This window comes from Polyodon spathula, chromosome 1 (assembly GCF_017654505.1).
Source record: "Polyodon spathula isolate WHYD16114869_AA chromosome 1, ASM1765450v1, whole genome shotgun sequence".
Taxonomy (NCBI): Eukaryota; Metazoa; Chordata; class Actinopteri; order Acipenseriformes; family Polyodontidae; genus Polyodon; species Polyodon spathula.
Window position 1 is genome coordinate 64,241,520 of NC_054534.1, and position 23,300 is coordinate 64,264,819.

Sequence of the window (23,300 nt, forward strand, 5' to 3'; positions counted from 1 at the left end):
AATTGACAAATGAAGATAAAAACCAGTGCTATTTTCTCTCATCAATTTTTATTCTCAGTGCATTTGCTGTACAAATGAAGAGAATACAGTGTCATCAGTTCAAATGAAACAACACCTCAGTAATCTTGAGGAAGAAAACCCTATACATGCCGCACAACTACTACAGAAATAGGCTGACAAGAGAGTCCGTCCTTCAACTCCTAATATCATAGATTCACATATTAACTCCACTTTAAGCATTAAAGCTTAATGTCCAATGTATTGCAACAAAGCAACTAATACTTGTAGTACTTGTTGTGCAGATTACACAAATATTGTCAGTTAACATACATATGAATCAGCTGACTCATTCAAATTAAATCGTGACTAACTAACAAGCTATGGACCTAGTTAATACAGAACATTAACCTGAATCACTCTGGAAGCTTTCAACAGCCATCTGTCAACAATCTTGGACAATAATCTTGTTTTTCAGTATTTCTGCAGACATTACATTTGAAAGCTAAAGTATTTTAGCTTACAGTTGTACTAATGGACCATATGCTGTGCATTAATTACACTCATAAACTCTGAACCAAGATGGGTGTGAAAACAAATACAAAATAATAAGATGGTTGCAATGCTCCCTTTTTGATACAGCAATCCTTTAGTCTTCAATGCGCACAACTCACAGTAACCTTGCACAAGCTGTTACTGGACTTGCAAGAGAAGGTGCACCTGCTTTGTAAGCTAACACTCTTTCCGTTTGTGTGCTGGTAATCCATCATCTTAACAGGTGGGCAAGAAGTCACCAAACAGTACTGGAATACATTCCGCAACAAGAATACAGTAACAAACATGCCATATAGTCCTGGGGTTGTCTTATCAACATTCACACTTAACAGTTACAGTAATCCAGAATAGATACATGTTCCACAACTTCTCTTCACTTCAAAAACTGTCAACTGACAAAGTAGAAAAAAGCATAAGTCATTGCACAAAATACATTTTTCAAAGTCACCCATGGGCTTCCTGCCATATTACCTTGAGGTCAAAAAACCTGTTTTGATAAATCCTTTGCCTGAACAAAGCTAATTGCCTTGAAAATACATTTAGCTTCTTACTCTGTATATTTGTACAATCAGAGAAGGGTTAAGGCCACCACACACCAGACACGATGCCATTATTTATCAGGTGACAAGACACTTCCGCAGTGACATGACTATACACACCTGAAGCGACACAGAGGCGACGCACCTGATTAGAAAACTGCCAGATCAATAAAACTATAAAAAATTGCTATTGGCAAAACTATGATTAAGACTGCTACATACTCATCAGCATTACGTAGTAATTCCAAGTGTCTTCTCTTACAATGTTTCAACATATATGGCAATAAATCATATATACCAGGCTTATCCAGTGCCTTCGAAGTGGAGTCCCATGTATTACCATTCAAATCTGTATCTTTATAATTGGGTATTTTTCGTATTATGTTTCAAGTATTATGTTTTCCTCTGTCATTTTGGATACTGCCTCACCCTGCTGGACCACATGCATTGAAGCTGTTCAGTGTTTGGTGAATTCCCTAGTTGTCGCACGACAAATCGCAAAAAATAGAATTAAATTATATTTATTTTGCATTGCTCCAGTGTTGCCCCCGCGTCACCTGTTGTGTTGCCTGTGGTGTGACAGATACTTATCAAAAGTATAGGTTCTATTCATTTTGTCACATCGCTGCACAGTTTCGCTTGTCGCATCGCGTCTGGTGTGTTGCAGCTGACAAATTCAATTTACGAAGAAGGTAAAACTTATGAAAGCATTGTACTGAAGCGATCTGGGAATTTGTGTAGCAGTAGTCTTTGTGCTTGTTATCTAAATTGCCCTGTGTTGATACTGCCCCATTATGTACCAATAAGAATACCAGTTTACACAGTCATTCCCAATTTTGGTACAGGTACAGAACAAGCCAATATGAATACAACAACACAATAAAATAATAGTGTTTGTATATGGGGTGCATTTGAGACCCATTTCACATTATTAACCATGATTGTCTGCAGTCAAACCATATAGTTTAGTAGTAGCATAATTATCTTCAGAGGCTGTTCATTAGATGGTTGAGAGATGGTAAGACATGAAATACATTATTTAAATAATATATTACAGTCAGATGCTATAACTAATATATATATATAGCTTTTATAAACAAACCACAGACCATTTTTTCAGCAGTTTTAGAAAAATATAGTCAAAATAATCCTGATATTTGAGCAAGGAAAGCTAGGAACAGTAAAACAAGGTTCATAGCAATAACAAAATAATTTTTTTAAATTTTTTTTATTAATTTAAAAAAACACATGACAATGAAAACACACACAAAAAAACCTGAGTATATTCAACCTTAACTCCAGATTCCTTACTGTGTGAATGTGGGCGTACTAAGCAATTATTAAACAGTGATTTATCAATAATTAAAAGGTTATTTTTTCTAACAGGACTGCCTTTGTAATGATTTATGTTTTTGTCTTTTTCTCACTACATTCACACAGTAAAGAACCAGGATAATAACTGTCCAGTGCCTCTGCAGCGAAAACAGACACCATCAACTGTAATATTTTATTCCATCTTGATTGTATTGCACTTCAATTTTTCAGTAGAAAAAAAAGGTTTTGGTATTTTCTGCATTCCTGCATTCAATAGTGTTGTCTGACAAGAAAGGGCACCTCACATCTTACACTTAATTGGATTCTATTTAGTCAAAATCAAATTTGCTTTAAGCCGCACCAGTTCATTGAAGTGGTTTCAAACTATTTGCCTTGACTAGTTAAAATCTGTGCATATTCTTAAATATTTATTTGGATTCACTAAAATCTTGAACCTGACTAACATTTTTAAATGCCTCATTGCCAATTTTCTATGCCACTATCAGTGTGAAAATAATGTGACTTGCTGGACCTGAGGTTTTCTGTATTTCCTCTATAGATGATAGACAGAATGCAAATTTCACAACGTGATTAGATTATCAGAATACACTTAAACTAAAGTAACATTGTGTTGTCGAGAGATGGGAAGGGCACTTCACCCTCACAAAGGTATTTATAATCTGATTAGTGTACCTAAAATAGAAAAGCATAAAAGGCAAAGACTAATGCTGATGCAGGAATAGACCCAACAAAATACAATAACTGCTTGTCTCTTGTATGAGTAGTGCCTAAGACTGCCCCTGAAACATGAGTGATCTTTACCCTGATAATCCCTTGAGGCTGAGGGAATGGGGTTGGTGAAAACACAATTGGTAATTGACATATGCAATGTTCTGGGCATTACACCTTATGCTGAGAAGGTCCTTTAATACAGGTGTCAGTAACCAAGGAAACAAACAAATATGCTGAAATCAGAATGTGTGTGTGTGTGTGTGTGTGTGTATATATATATATATATATATATATATATATATATATATTATATATATATATATATATATATATATATATACTGTGTGTGTGTGTATATATATATATATATATAATACGCAGCAAGTAGGCCCAGGCCAAGCTTTTGGCCTTGTCTGGTAAAGACAGAAGATAAATAATGAGAAATAAATCATGTTAAAAAAAAAAATGAAATCAATTAATAACAAATAAAGTAACAAAACACTCTTACCTCTTTCACTGAAGTCATCCACAAGGATAATTTCTGCAATCAGGTGATCAGGAGTTCTATGAGTAACACTGTGTATTGTCCGCAGCAGTGAGGACCAGCCTTCATTGTGGAAAGGGATGATGATGCTGGTGTTTGGTAGATTTTCCAAATACAGCTTATGCTTACAGCTAGAAAAGGACAATATGGATAATATAAACTGTGAAATGCAATCAGTAAAGTCACTGTAGAATAGTCACATTATAAAGAAAAAATGTTGGGACATAATTTCTCATTTTAAAAAGCAGTAGTCGCTGATGCAGTCGTTAAGGCCCTGTCCACATTGGAGCAAAAAAAAAAAAAAACATCAGAGTTGAAAACAGATTTACCTGATCCCTTGCTCAACAGTGTTAGCGCGTCCAGATTGCCGTAATGAACTGGGCTAGTTTAACCAAGTTGTTGAAAAAACACTTTGCCAGATGACTGTATCCCATAAACCACTGTAATGTTGTTTATTTTCACTGAACATGGGAGCAGAACGGAGGAGCTACGAGAAAGTGTCTAAGTAATCAAAAGGGGAATAATTCATATGGGGAAAAAAAAGCCCAGGCCATAGTAAACAAATTAGATGGGCATTTGGACAAAGGGAAAATCTGAGGCAGATAAGATGTTCCATAATTGAATTAAAAGTCAAAATAAAGACCTTTAACTTGCTAATATGTGATGTGATCTAAGATAATTTAAAAAGTGTTTTGGACACATTAAGTGTTATGTTCTGTAGGGACTAGGCAGAAAACTCATGTGGAAGTTCACAGTCTTTATTTACAGGACAGTACTGCGGGTAGAACTCACTAGTGGTCTACTACTACTGAACATGCCAAAACAACAACAAGCTCCCTGTTATACAGTAGCACCCTAGGCAGCTGCCGCTTGCCTGACTAGAACTAAACCACATTACTACATCTCCTCCCCTCTTAGTCCCAAAGTCTGAATGTAGTTAATAAACATAGCAACTGAAAGGGAACAACTTTTTAACATTTAGTGGGAACTCTAACTAAGAGCATGGCTGCAGACTGGCCCATACTCGAGGCACCATAAGGGGATTATTCTGCTTCTTTTATTACATAATCCTTGAAATGTGCAGGTGCCTTCCTATTTCTAGTGGGGTAGCATGGTTCAACTTCTGGCTCTGTATCTTGAGGGCCAGATGGATGGATCTCTTCATTGCTGTGCTGCTCTACAGGTGTACTCATGCTCTCCTCCCCTGTGACTGTGCTGGGACCGAAGTCTGCCAGTGGCTTTGGTCCCCATGGAGCAGTGATGGGGCTCTGATCCAAACGGAGATGCACGTGATCTTGGTGCCTTTTGATGATCTGACCATCCTCTATCACAACTTTCCATGATACTGGCCCTGTTTTTTCAAGTATTGTACCTGGTATCTATTTGTTATCATGTGCTTGAAAACCTTGCACATATACTGCATCAGACTCAGCTAGCTCCCGATCTCTAGCATGTACATCATGCAGGTACTTCTCCTTTGCTTGCTTATGGGAGACTTTGTTCGACAGGCAGGGGTGCATTAGGTCCAGGGGTGTTCTCAGTTGGCGTCCCATTAATAATTGAGCCAGACTTACCCCTGTAGTAGTCTGGGGGGTTATTCTGTACTTTAGAAGGAATCGTGCAATTTGTGTTTCCAGATTCCTCCCCGTCATTTTCTTCATTCCTTCTTTGAACGTGCGGACAGCTCTCTCTGCCAATCCGTTTAAAGCGGGATGATAAGGAGATGTCTTGATGTGCTTGATCCCGTTTCTCCGCAGGAATGTTTCAAATTCAGTGCTCACAAAACTGGGGCCATTGTCCGTGACCACCATGGCTGGCAGTCCATGTGTTGCAAAATTGTGCCGCAGTTTCTCTATGGTCATTGTGGACATGATTGAGATCATTGTGTGGACATCAATCCACTTTGCATGTACGTCAATTAATATGAAAAACAGCTTACCCATGAAAGGGCCCACAAAATCCAAATGCAGTCTCATCCACAGCTGGTTCGGCCACTCCCATGGGTGCAGAGGTGCTTCGGCAGGTGTTGTTTGGTTTACTTGACACACTTGACATTTTTTAACTGCTGTCTCCAGGTCAACATCCATGTTTGCCCACCAAACATAACTGCGGGCCAGGGTGGGCTTCATGCAGCTCTTCCACCATTCGCTGTCGGCCTTGTGGGGGAATAATCACCCTGCTGCCCCATAGCACACACCCGTCCTTCACACTCAGTTCATCTTTGTGGACCACAAAAGGTTTCAGTGCTGGAGCTGAACACACTTGGGGCCATCCACCGAGTACAAATTGGTGAAATTTTGAAAGCACAGGATCCTGGAGAGTCCAAGTCTTGATGTGCTGCACTTGAATAGGGGTTCCCTCTAGGTGTTCCATCAGCTAAATCACATCTCCAATTTCCGGTATTTCTCCCAGCATTTCTGGCAAGGGCAGACGGCTTAAGGTGTCTGCATTGGTATGTTTTGTCCCCTCTTTGTCTGAGATTGTATACTCATAGGCTGCTAGGGTTAATGTCCACCTCTGAATTCGGGCAGCTGCAAGCTGTGGAATGCCTTTGAACAGACCTAATAACGGCTTGTGATCTGTAAGTATGGTAAAATGCTTACCATAAAGGTACTTTAGTAAAGTAAAGGTGGAAGTTCTTAAGGCCAAAAATAATCGGCAGGCCTTCTTTTTCCAGCTAGGAATATCCCCTTTCTGCTGTTGTCAGGGAGCGAGATATATATCCAATAGGTCGCTCTGAGCTATCAGACAATCTGTGTGACAAGACGGTCCCCATCACAGGATAGATATAGCTCTTTAGCAGCATCAAAATGCACCAATAACTTGTCTGAATGGAGGCATGCTTTGGATTTCTGAAAGGCTTGGTCCTCTTCCCTCCCCCACTTCCACACAGTCTCCTTCCGTAGCAGATTGTGCAGTGGTTCTAGAATGGTAGACACATTTGGTAAGAATTTGTGGTAATAATTCAGCATGCCTAGGTATGCCCTCAATTGTGTCTGATTTGTGGGTCTGGGGGCCTCTTTAATGGCTGCACCTTTTTCTGCAACAGGTTGAACCCCATTTTCCTCAGTTCTGTAGCCCAGGTACACTACTTCAGATGCCAGGAAACAGCACTTGTCCAAACGCAATCGCAGACCTGCTGTTGAAAGTCTGTTCAAAACCTTGTCTAGGTGATCCATGTGACTTGCATCATCTTTCCCTGTGATAAGTATATCATCAATGTGAACCACCACATGTGGGATGCCCTGCAACAGACTTTCCATTGTTCGTTGGAAAATGCCTGGGGCTGAAAAAACTCCATAAGGCAGTCTGGTATGTTGATACAGCCCTTTGTGCGTATTAATTGTGGTGAATTTGTTCTGTAAGGAATAGGCAGAAGACTCATGTGGAAGTTCACAGTCTTTACTTACAGGACGGTACTGCGGGTAGAACTCACTAGTGGTCTACTACTGAATGCACCAAAACAACAACAGGCTCCCCGTTATACAGTAGGACCCTAGGCAACTGCTGCTTGCCTGACTAGAACTAAACCACATTACTACATTAAGTTTTGTGTAATATAGTACATTAGCATATCTGACTGTACCAATGGAATATGACAAGAATAAATCCTCCTGTATTTTAATTCGGGCTTGTCTTTTCTTTATTCTCGCCTCATGTAACCACGGGGATTATAGCAATGTACTATCGCAAAGCACTAGGGGATATCGGAGGATACTGTTTAACCAGACTCGAACACGTTTCACATCCAGATTACAGTTATCCCGACAACCGAGTACAAGACTACCTCCTGAGTAGCTTTCAGTTGTTGAACTCAGTTATGAACCGTTTTTAGTGTGGATGCAAATCGATTTAACCATTTTTAAACAGGTTTTGAACCCTTAACTCGGTTCTAAAATGCTAATGTGGCCAGGGCCTAAAAAACTTCTTAAAATAGAGTACAGGTACTGTACTGTACCTGAACTGTATGGTAATGTTTATTGGCTTGTATATTATTTTTATTGTTATCAATTTTATTATTTCTACAATTTATGATTACTCAGTACATTATTATTATTATTACTATTATTATTATTATTATTATTATTATTATTATTCAGTACATTAATTACATTTTTTTTTTTTTTTAATTCATTTAGCTGACGATCTTTATCCAAGGCAACATAGAATTACTGTATTAAATAATTAAAATACAGAATGTTACATACGGCATAGTAATGTACAGTACCAGTTACTGTTGTTTTATATTGTTTCCTGTAATAAACCTTTCTACTACATACATTGTATATGTACATTAATCCATTGGTACTGTACTATGTTTAGATTTTTGTGCTGTTTTGGCAGGTATGTGCATGTATCTGGTTATTATATACCTCGGTTACAACATACTGTTTTTATGGTCCCAAGGCAGTACGTTGTATCAGAGTTTCACTGTACTTCTAATCTATTTTTAAACAACATTATTAAAAATAATAAAGGGAAAAAATAATACAATTTAATATTACAGAATATCAGCTACATTATTGTGCAGATTATCAAGAGAGTAGAACAACATAGAAAAATAAGTTCTTTTTTTTTTTTTTTTGCACAATAGTAAATGCTAAACTGTTATAATAAGCCACCAATATGATTAGCTTAAGTATTCATGCTATCTGTGATGAGTTCAATGGATAGCATGATTTATTCCAACTCATTAACGGTCTTGCATTCTTCTTACATATCAAACAGAAGGACCTACAGTAAACATTATACCAAATAGAGATTAATGAGAAGAGACCAATAGAGAAGCCACTTTTTGCGGTGAACAGTCTGCTTTGCAGTGATGCTTGTAGCTGTGGGTTGGGTTGCCACTTATCCAGGTTTTTAACTGGTTGTACACAAACGGAATACATTATTTCTTCATGGAAAGAAGTGGGTTCTCTGTGTTATCAGTGGCTTGTTAGTCCATGTTATCTTCAAATATTGCCATAAAACTGATTAATACATGAAATATGTATTTATTAAAATGTGGTGATTGTGAATTTAGGGCTCATGAAACTACTGTGGGATACAGTACTGAAAAGAGCAGTGAAAGTTCCCCTCCTAACTATGCAAGTGCAGCTCAAAAGTGTTGATACGCCACAGACGTGTGCAAATTTAATTCAACACAAGTGCTGACACTAGGGTACGAGCAGTGGTAGCCCTAGTGTCAGATTTAAAAAGGAAACAAAACAGGACAAAGCTAAAAATAAAAGTTGGCCACACAAGGCGGGGGCAAGCTAACATCCCGCTCCAGGAACTTACTACACTATGCAAACCCTCTTTATGCTATTTGGGATCAACATCCCCTAAACTGATTTACTTCTGGAATCCTCTGCCTTTTCAAATGGCTTCGGCTGGCTTTGGCTTCGGCCAGCACCGTCTTGCAGTGGAAGGGTTTCGTGTAGTAGTTCTCTCCATGGAGCAGACGCTTTCCTTCTCGCTGTCAACACAGCAAGCTTTCGCTCAGCGGTCGACTGTATGGCCATGGCCATGCAGTAGCCTAGAGCTGTGGCACAGATGCCTTTCGAGCTCTGAACAGCCTCCCCGGACCTCATCCAGCCAATCCAGACCTCAAGATTAGCTCAGCGCCGGGCAAGCCTACCTGCTCAGTTAGTTGCCTAGCAACTTCTCCTGTTCTATGTCCTAGCTGCATACATATGCGCAAAACCAGCAACAGGGCTCTCCCTGTCACACCATGTATTATTAATTCTCCTTAGAAAACAATTCCAACATTCATTAATCAAGACAAATAAATAGAGGAACTGTAACAAGTAAGTTCACTTTAAGTTGTCAGGATGGCACTGTCTGCAAGGTTTATTTGTTATTTGTTCTAGCGGGATATATGACTATTTTTCAACCACCAGCTTTAATTCCTTCAGGGAAACTGAGAAAAAGTCTGCTCTCCAAAATAGAATATATAGTCTTCACTTCTGTGACTCTTCCTGGTGAAACATCAATTGTACAGTCTTGGCTAACTGAAAAGCTACTATCCATATACAGTATGTACTGTATGTGCCTTGTAACAAAAGCAGACTTGAAGATATGGCATTTAATGGCAAGTAATAATTCATGTTAATATAGAATGAGGAACCATGAGTATGCCCCAGAAATCTCAATGCAGCCCAAAGTCACAAGTATTCTTTACCTGTATTATATTAATGGACGACAAAATGCCTGTTATCCATTTCAACTTATGGCAGAGAATGACATCCATATCACTGAAAAAATTGCATTGCAGGTCAAATTAACAATTACCTCAAAGTGTGATCTTCACTGGTTCCTCTAAAAAGAGAAGAAACTTAATATTGACCCTTCTTCAGCTAATTTCTAACTCTACAGTGTAACCACAAAACTGTTGAATAGGGTGTATACAAAACGTGTCATAATGCAGTACAGTTGATGCAGGCATTTTGAATTGATTTTAAGTGGGGTGGAAACATAACTGTGACTGTTACATTTCCTTGATAGGTGTGACATTAACCAAAGTGATATTATCAGCAGCTTGTTTCCATTGACTCCCAGAGATGACAGGTAGCATGGCTTGTGGACTCTGATCCCGAAACTACCCCGTTTCTTGGGCAGTTTACCCAACCCCAATGCTGGATATTCACAAGGTCGCTGGCTGCTGTGGCTTCTTTCTCCCGGAACATCCTCTAACCAACTCCTGACCCCGGGTACACACACAGTCATATGCAGAGTTGATCGCTTTATTTCTTTCCTGATTCTTCGGCAGCACAGAATCTTACAGCTTTGCAGCAACAGTGCTCTCGGTTCTATGGCTTTTCAGCAGCCCTAGAGTGTATAACTGTGACCCTTTTATACGTGACGCTCTGCTGGAACACACCCACCTGCTGGTTAGGATTTGGCAGCTGGCTACTTTTCCCCGCAACCAAGCACAACAGGTAGGCGCTCCAGATGGGTGTGACAGAAATACAATGAGTTCTGGTGATAAATCTTCCTCCCGACCTGTGAGGGCGCTAAAGAATGGGAGGAGAAGTATCTGGAAGGGCTGGCCTGACAGTTCGTTTCCGGGACAGGGAAGTGGGTCAGCCTGGAAAGAAGCGAGACTCTGTTGTAAGACCGTATTGACTTGAAAGGTAAACGAGGAGCAGCTGCACGTAGTAAAGCAGCTGCAACTCTTTACCTAAATATCATGCGGTATTACATACAGGGGCCAGGGTAACGCTGATCTTTTCCTTTGTTTAGGTTAACGGTAGGAGAGAAGGACTGAGAGAGGAGCTCTCAGAGAATATAAGGAGAAATAAGTGCTATGTGTTGTGTGTTATTTCTGTCTGTCTGTAATTGTCTGTCTTTGTCGCAGCACTAGACAGTTAAAGCACACCTCCGGAGCTGTCGCCACGAAAGCACTATCCGAAGCACCACTGCACAGAGCACCTGCACAATTGGATTCATCCAGGACTGGTAACCATGCCTTTGTTTTCTGTTCAGGACTGTGTTGTGTTATTCACCCTCCCCGCGCTTTGCACATTGTTGCGTACTGCCAGGGATTTGTTATTTGACGGTTACCAGACCTGGAAACAGCACAATAAACACTTATTCACTAAAGTACCGTTGTCTGTTCATCACTCCTGCACCGCATCACCGCTACACCTGTTCCCCTTACCAGCCACTTTGCCACAACGGGTCATCAGGTTCTCCATTAATTTTTTATAAACACAATTTACACACAAAACTATTTACAATAAATACACACACACACAAAAACACTTTTCATGCGCAGGCCTCCTGCCACAGGTGCCAATATTTCTGTGACTTGATACTGTATTTAACCCTTTTTATGATGTAAGATTATTTAATAAAACATGAATATAATCAAACAAAATGGCATTTTAAAAAGTCAGCATTTGTTCAAAAATCCAATAGCAAAAAAGGGTATTGTAAGGACAACAGAGTGTTTTTTTTTTAATAACATGTTATGGTAACAGATTGCATTCCCTTTGGCATCTGTACCTCTGCTCAATGGGTTAGCTGTCAGAACAAAAAACAACACAACAATGAAAGTCCTCTGACAGTGGTGTGACATGCATGACGGGTTCAGTTAAACAGCCTGCCACCAAGTGTGCTTAAGCACAACATCTAGAGCAGGCTAGCAACAGCCTTTTGTCAAGGCTATTATTTTAATATCTGCTGCTTTCCAACAAATGTTATTTTTTTCAGGACTTAGCTCATATAAAGTTTAAGCATTCCATTTTGAATTGTGGTATTATGCTAAATATTAAATATTTATATGTAGAAACACAGGTGGAAATGCACAAAGCCAGTTAACATGTCACTAACACCCATATTGTTCATCAATAGATGTTACAAAACCTGAAATAAACAACTCTGATTTTTCAACAGCTGCTAGGTATTCCTAAATGGTCCATTGCTAGTTCAATAAGTGTTCTTCTCTTTTTAGAGGAACCAGTGCTGATAACTCTTTGAGGTAAGTGTTTATTTGACCCACAGTGCAATTTTTTCAGTGCTATGGATGTCATTATCAGCCATAAGTTGAATGAATAACAGGCATTTTGTTAACCTAAAATTCCCAAAGGGTCATTATAAAGGGTAAACATTAATGAGAAAGAAAAATCCAAACTTTGAGAAGACATTCAGATTAAACCAGACACATAGGAAATCATTTCTTTCAGTTATTGACTTGTTGCAAAAGATTTATAATTAGTGCAAGTGCTTAAAAATAAAGTAAAAAGTGAATTAGAAAAATAATATAAAAGTAATTGCTCTGGAATTGTCTATACTTATTAAATAAATAAAGACAAAATTTGAAAAAGCTTAGCACTTCAAAACAATGTTTATTCAACACAGAACTATTTGAATAACACTATAAACCAGTTGTGTGCTGTTATTTTGCTTTAAATAATAAGTCAACTTTATGCATATGGGGTGCATTTGCACTCCTTTTCTGCCTTCTGTGTGAGCTCAGCTTTTTGCTGCTGATGGAGGGTTAAAGAATGCAGTAAATATAATATACTTTATTATCTCAATTTATATTTATTAATAATATTTAATTATATTGTAGCGATGTGAAGAAGGAAAACACAAAGCAAGTTCTCAAGGGCTAAATACATTTTTATTTCTCTACCAAGTCGAATTCCAGTTGTGTCCAAAGCTGCTTCTTTTCGGTTTGACCCTGGTATCCAGCTCCGACCCCCTTTAATATGGGAGCTGGAGGGAGGCAGTGTCACAGACTGGAAAGTTCCAGGCTGGCAGCTGTGGGGAAATTCCCCAGCCCTGTGATCTATAGATCCTTCTAAAAGGGAGGGATCAGGGCCCCAGCCTGACTGCGGGTAACCTCGCTTGGTGGAAAAGTACAGGCTGTGTTCTCCCGTTCACGCCACGCCCACTTCCTGGTTGGCAATGATCAGTCAGCGCGCTGGCCCCACCCCTCTCTCCAGCCTGCCTTGGGACCCGCCATTACAGTATTAACAATATTTAATTATATTAATACATACAGTATAATACAGTAAATATCATATTATGTGTATTCTTTAAGATTATATATTGTTGTTTTAGCTTAGATCATGCTTTCCATCTATTCCTAAAAAATTGCTCTTGAAAAGACTCATCAAGTTTGATTATAGGGAAGGGAGAAGGGGAAGCATATTAGCTTTGCAATGTACACTACTCCCTTGTACACTAAACCATGTGCAACACTAATGCACTTTTCAGAAGCTGGAATAGTTATTAAGCATGGCAAGCACTGAATTGAAAGAATAAAAAACAACAACAGATAATCATACAGGAACGCAGATATTAAACAGATAAGAAATGACATATCAGGAAAATGTAGATGACTAAAAGGATCCCATTAATTACATGTCATATAGTACATGAAATGACTTGGCCCAGCTGACTTACTTTGGATGTCTGATATCTGGTAGAGAGCGGTCCAAGGCAATGTTGTTGCTAACATAGATGTTAAAGCCATTCTCCCTGTATGCAGAGTCGTCACATTCTTCTTCTGTAAGTGGGTAAGGCTTCCCATGTTCTCCCTTACCTAAAAGATACACAAAGTGGAGCATTTGATCAGCCAGAGCTCCCCCTACATTAGCAACTTGTGGTTAATCTGAAGATTAATAAAACCTGAACACTCATAACAATGTTGTAACTGGAGTTGCTGAACTGCATAGAAAAATGTATCTGGTGTAAGTAATTTGGAGAGGTACTGTACCCTTGTTGCAACATGAGGGCAAAGAGTCTGCTTCTTCATATCAGCTCAGCCGCTGAAATATTGCAAGGATGTAGGCAATTCCAGGCTGTTGTAAATCTTGGAAAAGGCACAACCCTACTTAAAACAAGATATTACATCTCATTTTGGCCGTGTAAATCATTTCTAAGTAAGTAAGTAAGTCAATTGCTATTTAATTTATTATTTTACAGACTGGGTTACATAAATTGCCCATATTTTACAACATCATTATTGATCTTTTTTTAAATCATCTTCTCCCATGGAACCAAAAATTTATATATAATATATATATATATATCTATATATATAGATAATATATATATATATATATATATATATATATATTATATATAACATGAAAAATATTTCTATAAAAACAAATATCCAAAACAATGTCATTTATTGCTACCACTTGTGAACTGGAGTTCCAAACTGCACTGGTGGGATGGCAAACTGCACGTTTACCCCTAATGAACCTAGAAAAATACAGCTACAATATTACCTAAAATATGAAATGTAATCATTTCCTTTGTCAACTTCTTTTCTAGGTGAAAGAAAGTGAAAGTCATTCTCGTTTATGCTTTAGAAAAGACAGTAGGGACTTGCCGAGTAGTTTGATCATACAAGCAATTGTTCCGATTATGGCAAAAACCTTATTACTTGTTACTTTTAGCACATTATTGTTCTGTCTAACAAATGGGCAGTAATGACTCTTTATATCTTGTCTAGTGATAGAGAAACAAAGTAAGAGAGGAGAGACTAGTACTTAACATACAAACAGTTAATTAGAAATAGTTTGAGAATCAAACTGTCTTTCAGAATGAAAATTGGTGCCACTAATGCATTTATGACACTTTCGGTTTTAGCCCTGTCAATGTGTGAATTTTAAAATAAGTTTTTGAGGGAGTGTACACCTTAATACAGCAATTCTATTGAATATGAAATACACTTTGCCCTATTTGAATCATAAACTGCAAAAGACCTAAATACTGCTGTAGTTTAATTAATGTAACCCTCTATTGCACCAATGACAAAGAGAAAAACAGTTTATTTTAGTACTAAAAAACATTTGCTAGATTGTATTGTACTTTGTTATGTATAAACTACTCCTCTTCGATCCAATGCAACTTTTGGGATTAATCATGTGATCGCCCTGTGTATTTAATGTCAGAAGTTTTTATGGCAGGCAGATTAGCAATGCTACAACAGTCTCTGAAAATAACAATGACAGTGATGCTAGTGATGGTAGTTCAGATGAGGAAAGAATAAAGATTCCTGTGTTCTGTCTGAAGAGCAAAATAGTGGCAGAGAGGACAGCAGTGAAGAGAGCTTAGTTGAAATGATGATGAATTGTCACTACCATCATCAAGCCAGAATGCAGAATCCCTCAAATTTGCTGATGTTATGACGGCCCCTAATGAACCTCATTCAAAAACAACTAAACAGCATTCCAACAGATGAGAAGCTTTGTGTTGGTGAGCAGATTGTAACTTTTAAAAGAATCAGTGGCTTGAAGAAAGTATTCCATTTAAAAACAAACAAATAACATAAAAATGTAGTATAATCAACCCTCTTTATACCGCCAGGTAAGGGCCATGGGCAAAAAACGGGCAATAAGCGAGGGTGGCGTTATAGTGAGGGTAAAAAAATAAATAAAAAAATAACAAAAAAATAAAACATACACACACAACCTTCTATGTTTGCAATAAATTAATTTTTTTTTTTTTTTTTTTAGTTATACAACTACAGTATCTCCAGGCCATTTTAATAAAACATTCATCTTTTTTAAAACTACAGTACTAGTTCTCAACACAACAGCAGGTCTACTAGTGACGTTTTATCATCTTTTCCCATCTGTATGAAACATACATGGTTACTTCTAAGGAACAGTTTATACTTTAAAAAAATAAAAATAAAAAATAAATATTCATTAGTGTCAAATCACCCAAACAACAGTTCCATAAAAACAAAAAAGCGTACCATTTTTGAAAAAAAAATGTAATTAATTTTTTTGACTGTACTGCTCATTTGAACTTAATTGTTTTTGGCAAGACGGCAAGCCTAAAGAACACTATCAAGGATTGAACAATTCCATCTATTTATTTTACAAAGCAATTTAACTTCAACAACATTCTTTTTCAAGCAAAAAACCTTGAATATGTACAGGAAAACACTTTTTTTAAACGAAAAGTAAAAAAAAAAAAAAAAAAAAAAAAAAAACCTAGAGTTGCTAGCAACTGTAAAGGCTTCCAAGCAGTTATTGTGAAATTTAAGTGCATTGGTTGTTATAAATGTTATCATCACAAATCATTTTGGACACAGCTGACTGTCAATTTTGGCAAAAATATTGGAAGCATTGGTTAGCAGCAAATTTAAATGTTATTTGGATGCAAACAATATTCTAACTAGCTTTTATAGTGAAATGCATTTAAGCAATCAGTTTCATTCAATTGCTGGCATCAGTTCCCTGACGCCTGCACAACTCAGAAGTTTGAATTTATATGCAGCTGTGTGTTACAGACAGTGCAAACATTTGGACAAAACATCATTGTGTTGTCTAAGTAAGATATTTTTGTGAACTGACACTGTATTTTGATAATGGTTTTTAAGGAAATGGTTAGCGACACAGAATACATCGCCGGCTGCTCTTAGCTGCTGTCTTTCTGACATAAACGCAGCTTTTAGAGAAACGCCTTCTCCAAACCTTGCAGCATTGCACACATTTTCAACATGCTATATTTACATGTGTCTGGATTATCAACAGTCAGTTTAATGTAATTGATTAAAATTAACATTAACTTGTAAAAGTATACATCACTTATGACAGATTTTGATGTTTGTTCAAATTATTTATTTATTTAATATAGGGTTGGCAAGGCTGTTCACGACTTCATTGTATAATGGTAAAATATCGTTTTATGAACACAATGAAAACTGAACAGACAGCACGATTAGCAACAACACGTTGGCTACCAGATGTCAAATTATATTATTTTCGCTAATACATTTTAAGAGGTAGTACTAAATACAGTACATTAGTGTCTACTGACATCTACACAACGAACATCCACTGAAATATGCATTAAAAACAAAACAAAACAAAAACGATAGTTTGATGGTTTAACATGTAGGCTAGTTAAAAATCAACAGTTAACAAACCAGGACCGTTTTTAAGGTACATACACTGCACGTAAATTTTTAAGAATATTTTTTCTTACTTGCTGTTTACTGTGCCGCTGGGATACTGAACCGAAGTCTGAACAGGGTCTAACCACGCATGGGATTCAGAGTAAACCACGTGGAATATTGAGCTAAACGTTTTGAAAGAAAAATAAATAAATAAATAAATAAATAAAATAAATAAATTAAAATTGCTTAATAATATTGAGGTAAAAAAAATTAGATTGCCTTTAAGAATAGCCTCTAATTTACCGTGATATAGATACGATTTTTCTAGCTTGCAAGTTCAATTGCTAGAAATGTCAAGAGCACAATACTGTGTATACTGCATGCTTACTGATTTGTACCAAGACCTAGTGGTATTGTGTTAAACTGTATTACAGCTGCATGTGACTTGTACATCTCATGTATTACACATTTTATTGTTTTGATTCACTTCTGGTTTAAATGGTGCATTTTTTTTCTCGACTGGATTAAATTCAGCTAACAATATCGTGTCACTCAAACATACACACACAATCTCACTTTACAGTACATTTCTGTACAACCCGAGATCACAGAATTTTTTTTCTAAACAATTTTAATACGATTTTTTAACAGACTGTACTGGTGTGACTTGTAACGGTCATGTATTACACATGTTATTGTTTCGATTGTCTTCTGGTTTAAAAAGCATGGTGCCGTTTTTTTTTTCTTCGTCTGGATGCTGTATAGCTGCAACAGTGCTTCAACAAATTTTTTCTTAGTTTACAGTATGTGTCTTTGTATACTGTACTGTGTGTATGTGTAAAATAATATCAGCCTTTCCAGTGTACTTACCGTGTTTTAAGTTGTATGAGTTATTGAAACTATTCATTCTAGACACCAGCGAAAAATGACTGGTTCAAGAAATATTTTTTCCGTGGTAGCAGCGCCCCAGTGATAACAATGTGTCATTCCAGGGTGAAAAATGGGCAAAACTGGCAAGTCACCTATATTGATTGGCTCATGGCGGCCATGTTTGTTCATGTAGGAACTTTTCCTGAATAACTTTTTTAGAGGACATTGCAAAGTTAACGTATACCCAAGATTCACGTCAGTGGGCCAATGGGTTCATGAGGAGTTGTCGTTTAAGCGTTCTACACAAAATCCAACACAGCCGCCACCCCATGCAACCGATCCATTTTTCCTTAAGTAGAATCAATCCTGGACATGAGCGCATGTGTACAAAAATATTCAAAGCTGTATTATTTACCGTTCACGAGAAAACTTTTGAATAGTGTCCAAAATTATCAGTAAATCCAAAATGGCTGCCACAACATGTGACCAAAGACCGCCATATTGACAACGGCACAACGTCCCATAGTCCTCTACATTCATGCCAAACTTCGTGTGGTTCGGTGCAGCCATTTAAAAGTTATAGGCAGTTTTAGTCAGTTGCGTATGCAGATGATGTCATCCAGCGTGGCCGCCATGATTTTCACAGTAACAACTTCCCTTGAAAAAGCGTAACAGATGACCATACTGAGATGTTTTATTCCAGTTTTTGTTTCAATCATATAAGCGGTTTCAGAGAAGATGTTTTAATTTTGATGATTTTATATTTTTATGGTGATTTTATGACATTATCAACGTGGTTGCCAAACTACAGTACCAATCAGCTTCATATTAACAACGGTTAATCATGCCCTATCCCTCAACATGTATAGCAATTTTCAGAACTCTGCAGTAAGTAGTTTTCAATACATAGGCGTTTTAACAAATTCCACAAAATCCAATATGGCTGCCAAACTATGTGACTTACACAAATTTAACGAATATCACCGACTATTGCGCATAGGCATCTACCAGTGTGCCGAAGTTTTTGAGGAACTTTTGGAAGAAAAATAAAGAAGAAGAAGAAGAATCCTAACAAAAACAATAGGTTTCCCCAACCCCAGACTTTGGCTTGGAAGCCTAACTATTCTGCAATTTACAAAACTGATGCTTTAGTTTAAGTCAGCCTTCCTTTGTGCAAAACTTGCACGTAAATAAACAAACCTCTTACCGTACTTTTTTTTTTTTTTTTTTTTTACTGTGGTTTATAAAAGTCAAGCCTGTTTCATGTTAAACAAATCGACCTGTTCCATCAAGGTAAACCATTTGTTTTTATCCATTAGAATGTCTCTGACTGTCCTTCGATTAACAGTATATGCCTCACTTCGGCGGATTTGTTTCTTTTGCTCTGGTTTTAAATGCAGGGTCGACTCGCCATGTAGTACTTTCTGTTTTGCTTTGGGAGCAGGAGAGTTGATGATATTGGTATGAATGTTCAGTTAACAACAAATTAGGAAAGTGAGTCAAAGGTTAACTGCATTACTTTGTTGTTTTAATTGGCCATAATTTTTTCGCTGGCGCTACAATGAGGGAAACTACAACGCTTATATTTACACTTGCTTGGCTTGGGAAGTTGGCGGGTGGTGGACAGCGGGGGGCGATATAAAAATAGCACTGTTTGATATTATTGGTGACATTTGTTCAGAGAGAATAGCTGGTAGTATGCGAGGGTGACGTTATAAAGGGAGTGGTATAACACGAGACAACTGTACATTGGAAGAAGTGAAATCTCCCAAACTACAAACACGTTATAATCAAATTTAACAGTAACAATTTGCAATAATCGTTTGTTATCTCCATTCTTTTTTTTTTCATATTTGGCCTGTGTGTTTCCCAGTTCATGGGTACATTTTGTATAAAAAATACGAAGACCAAATCATTTAAAAAAAAAAAAAAACCTACATCCTCGTCAGACCAGAATACTGGTTTATAAACAGTAGTTCAGAGCATAAAGAAACTCTTCACTTGCTGAAAAGCAGGTATATTAATGTCCATGAAGATAAGTCAGCAGTGCTGTATTGCCATAACAGCAGGAAGCAGATGCTGTGTTTAGATGAGAATGTAAACAAAACCCAGGATGTGCAGAAACTCTGAATATCTATCTTCCTTGTGAGTCTACATTTTTACAGTTGACAGAAATTGAATATTTAATTAAAACGCAACAAGAGATGTTTTGAGATAATTCTAAAATGTGCACTGTTTAATTTCACTACCTGCATTTTCAATTTTATTGTATAGCCATATATCAAAATATATGTCTATATTAACCCTTTCAGGATAAGCCACAACTGCATTTTATAGCAGTAGGGGATTACCCTGGATCAAACAGTTATCCCTGGTAATCCTGGGATTATCCCTACAATTAAGTGGTTGATGCAGGGATATCGCCATCTGTTGACTGCTATTATTAACAAATCACATTTATCAAATGCTAGATGTATAAAACTCTTTATATTTTATAGGAAGGCATACATCTAATAGACGATCTTTATATCAATCACTGTATATTTAATTTTAGACAATAAATAAAAAAAAAACAAAACAAAAAAAAGAGGTATATTCTCAGTGGCGGGAAAGAAACACAATTCTTCTCCTGGGAAGTTAAGATTCTGTTGAACAACCAAGAGACATTCAATGTGTAGTGTTTGGGAGTAACAGATAATGTGACTCATAAGTGTAAACACTGTAATATGTTATTATTACTCCTGTAAAATTCTGTAATTTCATTACAGTTACTGTCATTTGTTTTAGTGATTACTGTTTGAGAACATAAGAACATAATAAAAGTCTGAGAGCGAGAAAAGGCCATTTCACCCATTAAAGCTTGTCCCTTGTTAGCACACCATTTCCGCCAACTGGGAATTAATTTAAAAGCACTGTTCTAAGTGTTTTAGATTCTACTACTTCACCTGGTAGACTATTACAAGCATTTACAACTCTATGTAAAAAAGTGCTTCCTACCTTCTGTTCTAAACTTACTTTTACTCATCTTCCACTTATGAAGTCTTTTTCTCTCTGTGCTAAATCTGAAGTTGTGTCTTGGGTTAACTTTATCTATACAATTTATGATTTTAAGACATCAATCAAGGCCATGGGGACCATCTGCTCAGGTTTTCCTTTGTTCCCAAGGAACCACTCCAGTATGGTTAGCGTGTCCATCTCAATTCTCCAGAAAAATACAAATAAAAAAATTGTACCCACAGTACCTCTCCTGGCCTGAGTACATGGAGACGCTGTGTTAGCCTTTCTGAAATGATACACTTTAATTTGTGCAGCCTTTTGCCTTAATTTCGAATTGAACCATGTTATGATCACTTGACCCCAGTGTCTCTACTGTGTCAGTACTGCATCAGTCCTGGTTGTTTGTGAACACCAGATCAAAAATTGTTCTGTTGTCAGGTTTTTGACACACTTGGTCCAAAAGCAGTAATTTACTGCATCAATCAGTTCAGTTTATACATTATCACATCCCACTGGATTTTCCCAGTTTATACTGGGAAAATTGAAATCAGTCATGATTTCTAATTGCTTCGTATAATAATTTTCTATCATTTGTAACATACCCCAATAGAAAAAAAAAAAAAAAAAAAAAAAAAACTTCACTGCTTTTACCTAACAGCTCAACTCAAATTCACCCACTTTGGTTTGTAGATGGAGATTTGACTTTTTTTTTTTTTTTTTTTTTTTTACTTCTAGCTCTTCCTTAACATATTGGCTACACCTCTTCCTCTTATATCTAGTCTATCTTTTCTGAATAGTTTTTACCTCTGTATGTGGAATTCTTCTCCATATTCAGGATTAAGTTTAAATCCTTTCCGGTCTTCCTAAGGGTTATTTCTATGCTCTGTGCCAGCATATTTGCTCATCTATTATTAAGGTGAAAGTCATCTTTCTTGTAAAGCTATCTTTTTCCCTAAAAGGTGCTCCATTTATCTATGAATTCAAAACCCTCCCTTCTGCATTTATTCTCTAACTGTATATTTAAACCAATTATTCTGCTAAGCATCTCCTTCACTGCTTACAGAACTGAAAGCACCCTGGAGAAGATTACTTGACTCCTTTTCTCTTTAAGTTTGCAATTACTTTTCTTCAGGAAAAGAAATTAGGAGAAAAAACACATATGCATTATAATCACAAGGACTCATAGAAAATGAACAGTGTACACCAGTTGTTTCATTATTACCCACCTGGCTCTGCATATGGAAAAGAATAATAACATGTTCCCAGGTCTGTTGGTGGCACTTAGACTGACTATAATGGCGATGGTGGTTTGTGTGGGCAAAAATAAATGCTTTCTGGAGCTTGAAAGCAGTTTGTCTTTAAGGAACAAAGGCAAGAACATCACAGTGCAGCATCTCTCCAAGTATTATCTGGGGGTAATCCAAAAAGTAATCCACGTAATCCACTGTGATACGTGCTTGGATTAACGTACTTGATTACATATCATGTTGTCTAATAAGTAATGTAATCTCTATTCTGTAATGGATTACTATTTAAAAGTAACCCTCCCAAAACTTCTTATTATGACTGCACCCATCTTTGACCGGTAATGTATTATGTGTTCAGACAAATATGAAGTCTGCAAGGATGAAGGTGGTCTGTTAAGATTGTGCATGCCATATGATGGCATCCCTCTTATTCTTCTGAATGAAGGCAAGGTAAATATCGCAAGCTAGCTGAACATACTGGATGATCTGGTGCGACTCGTGATGTACCCCAAAGCAGATGGGATGCTCCAAGATGACAGTGCATCCATACATCCATACACTTATTTATAGAATGATTATGTTTAACCATTCTAATCACCAAGCAGTCACATAATCTCAACACCATTGAAGGTTTATAAACAAATCAGAGAGAAAAATCCACTGCCAAATAATTTAATCAAATTATACAACTTCTTTTCACTTCAAATTCAACTTTCACTACGTAAACTTTAACTCCTGTTGTTGCATCCATGCACTGGCAGCAAGTTATTTTTGGGATTTATGTCAAGATCTTAATTTTAAAGATTTGCCTATCCTGGTCTCTTCATATCTACATGAGCTGATCAACCCATACCCATCCTCTGACTTTGGTTTACTGTCCATCCCCAGCACTAAGAGTTGCACACAGGGCTTTCAGATTTACTCCCAGACTATCAGGGACTGGCTCAATGGACAATCCTAAATCTACACTAAAGGCTTACTTTTTGAGATGACATTTTGTTGAACTTGGTCTTTTTGTCATTTTTACTGTTTAGTTTTTATTGAATTGTCTTTTTCTTCTCCTAGTTGCGTGGGGTTGTGAGATGGGCTGTCTTGATTTTGTGCCACCATCTATCCACAACTGAATTAAAGATGCCGCTAAATTT

At 37.2% G+C, this 23,300-nt stretch overlaps 1 protein-coding gene across 1 annotated transcript in view; it reads right to left on the reverse strand.

Moving 5' to 3' along the window:
• The window catches only part of LOC121322461 (polypeptide N-acetylgalactosaminyltransferase-like 6), a 159,749-nt gene that overhangs the window by 23,079 nt on the left and 113,370 nt on the right, over positions 1-23,300 (reverse strand). Inside the window, exons 3-4 of the mRNA XM_041262537.1 lie at positions 13,582-13,720; positions 3,646-3,812 (exon numbers count right to left, since the gene is read on the reverse strand). Coding sequence (XP_041118471.1) covers positions 3,646-3,812; positions 13,582-13,720 — 306 coding nt within the window. The remainder of the gene's footprint in view (positions 1-3,645; positions 3,813-13,581; positions 13,721-23,300) is intronic.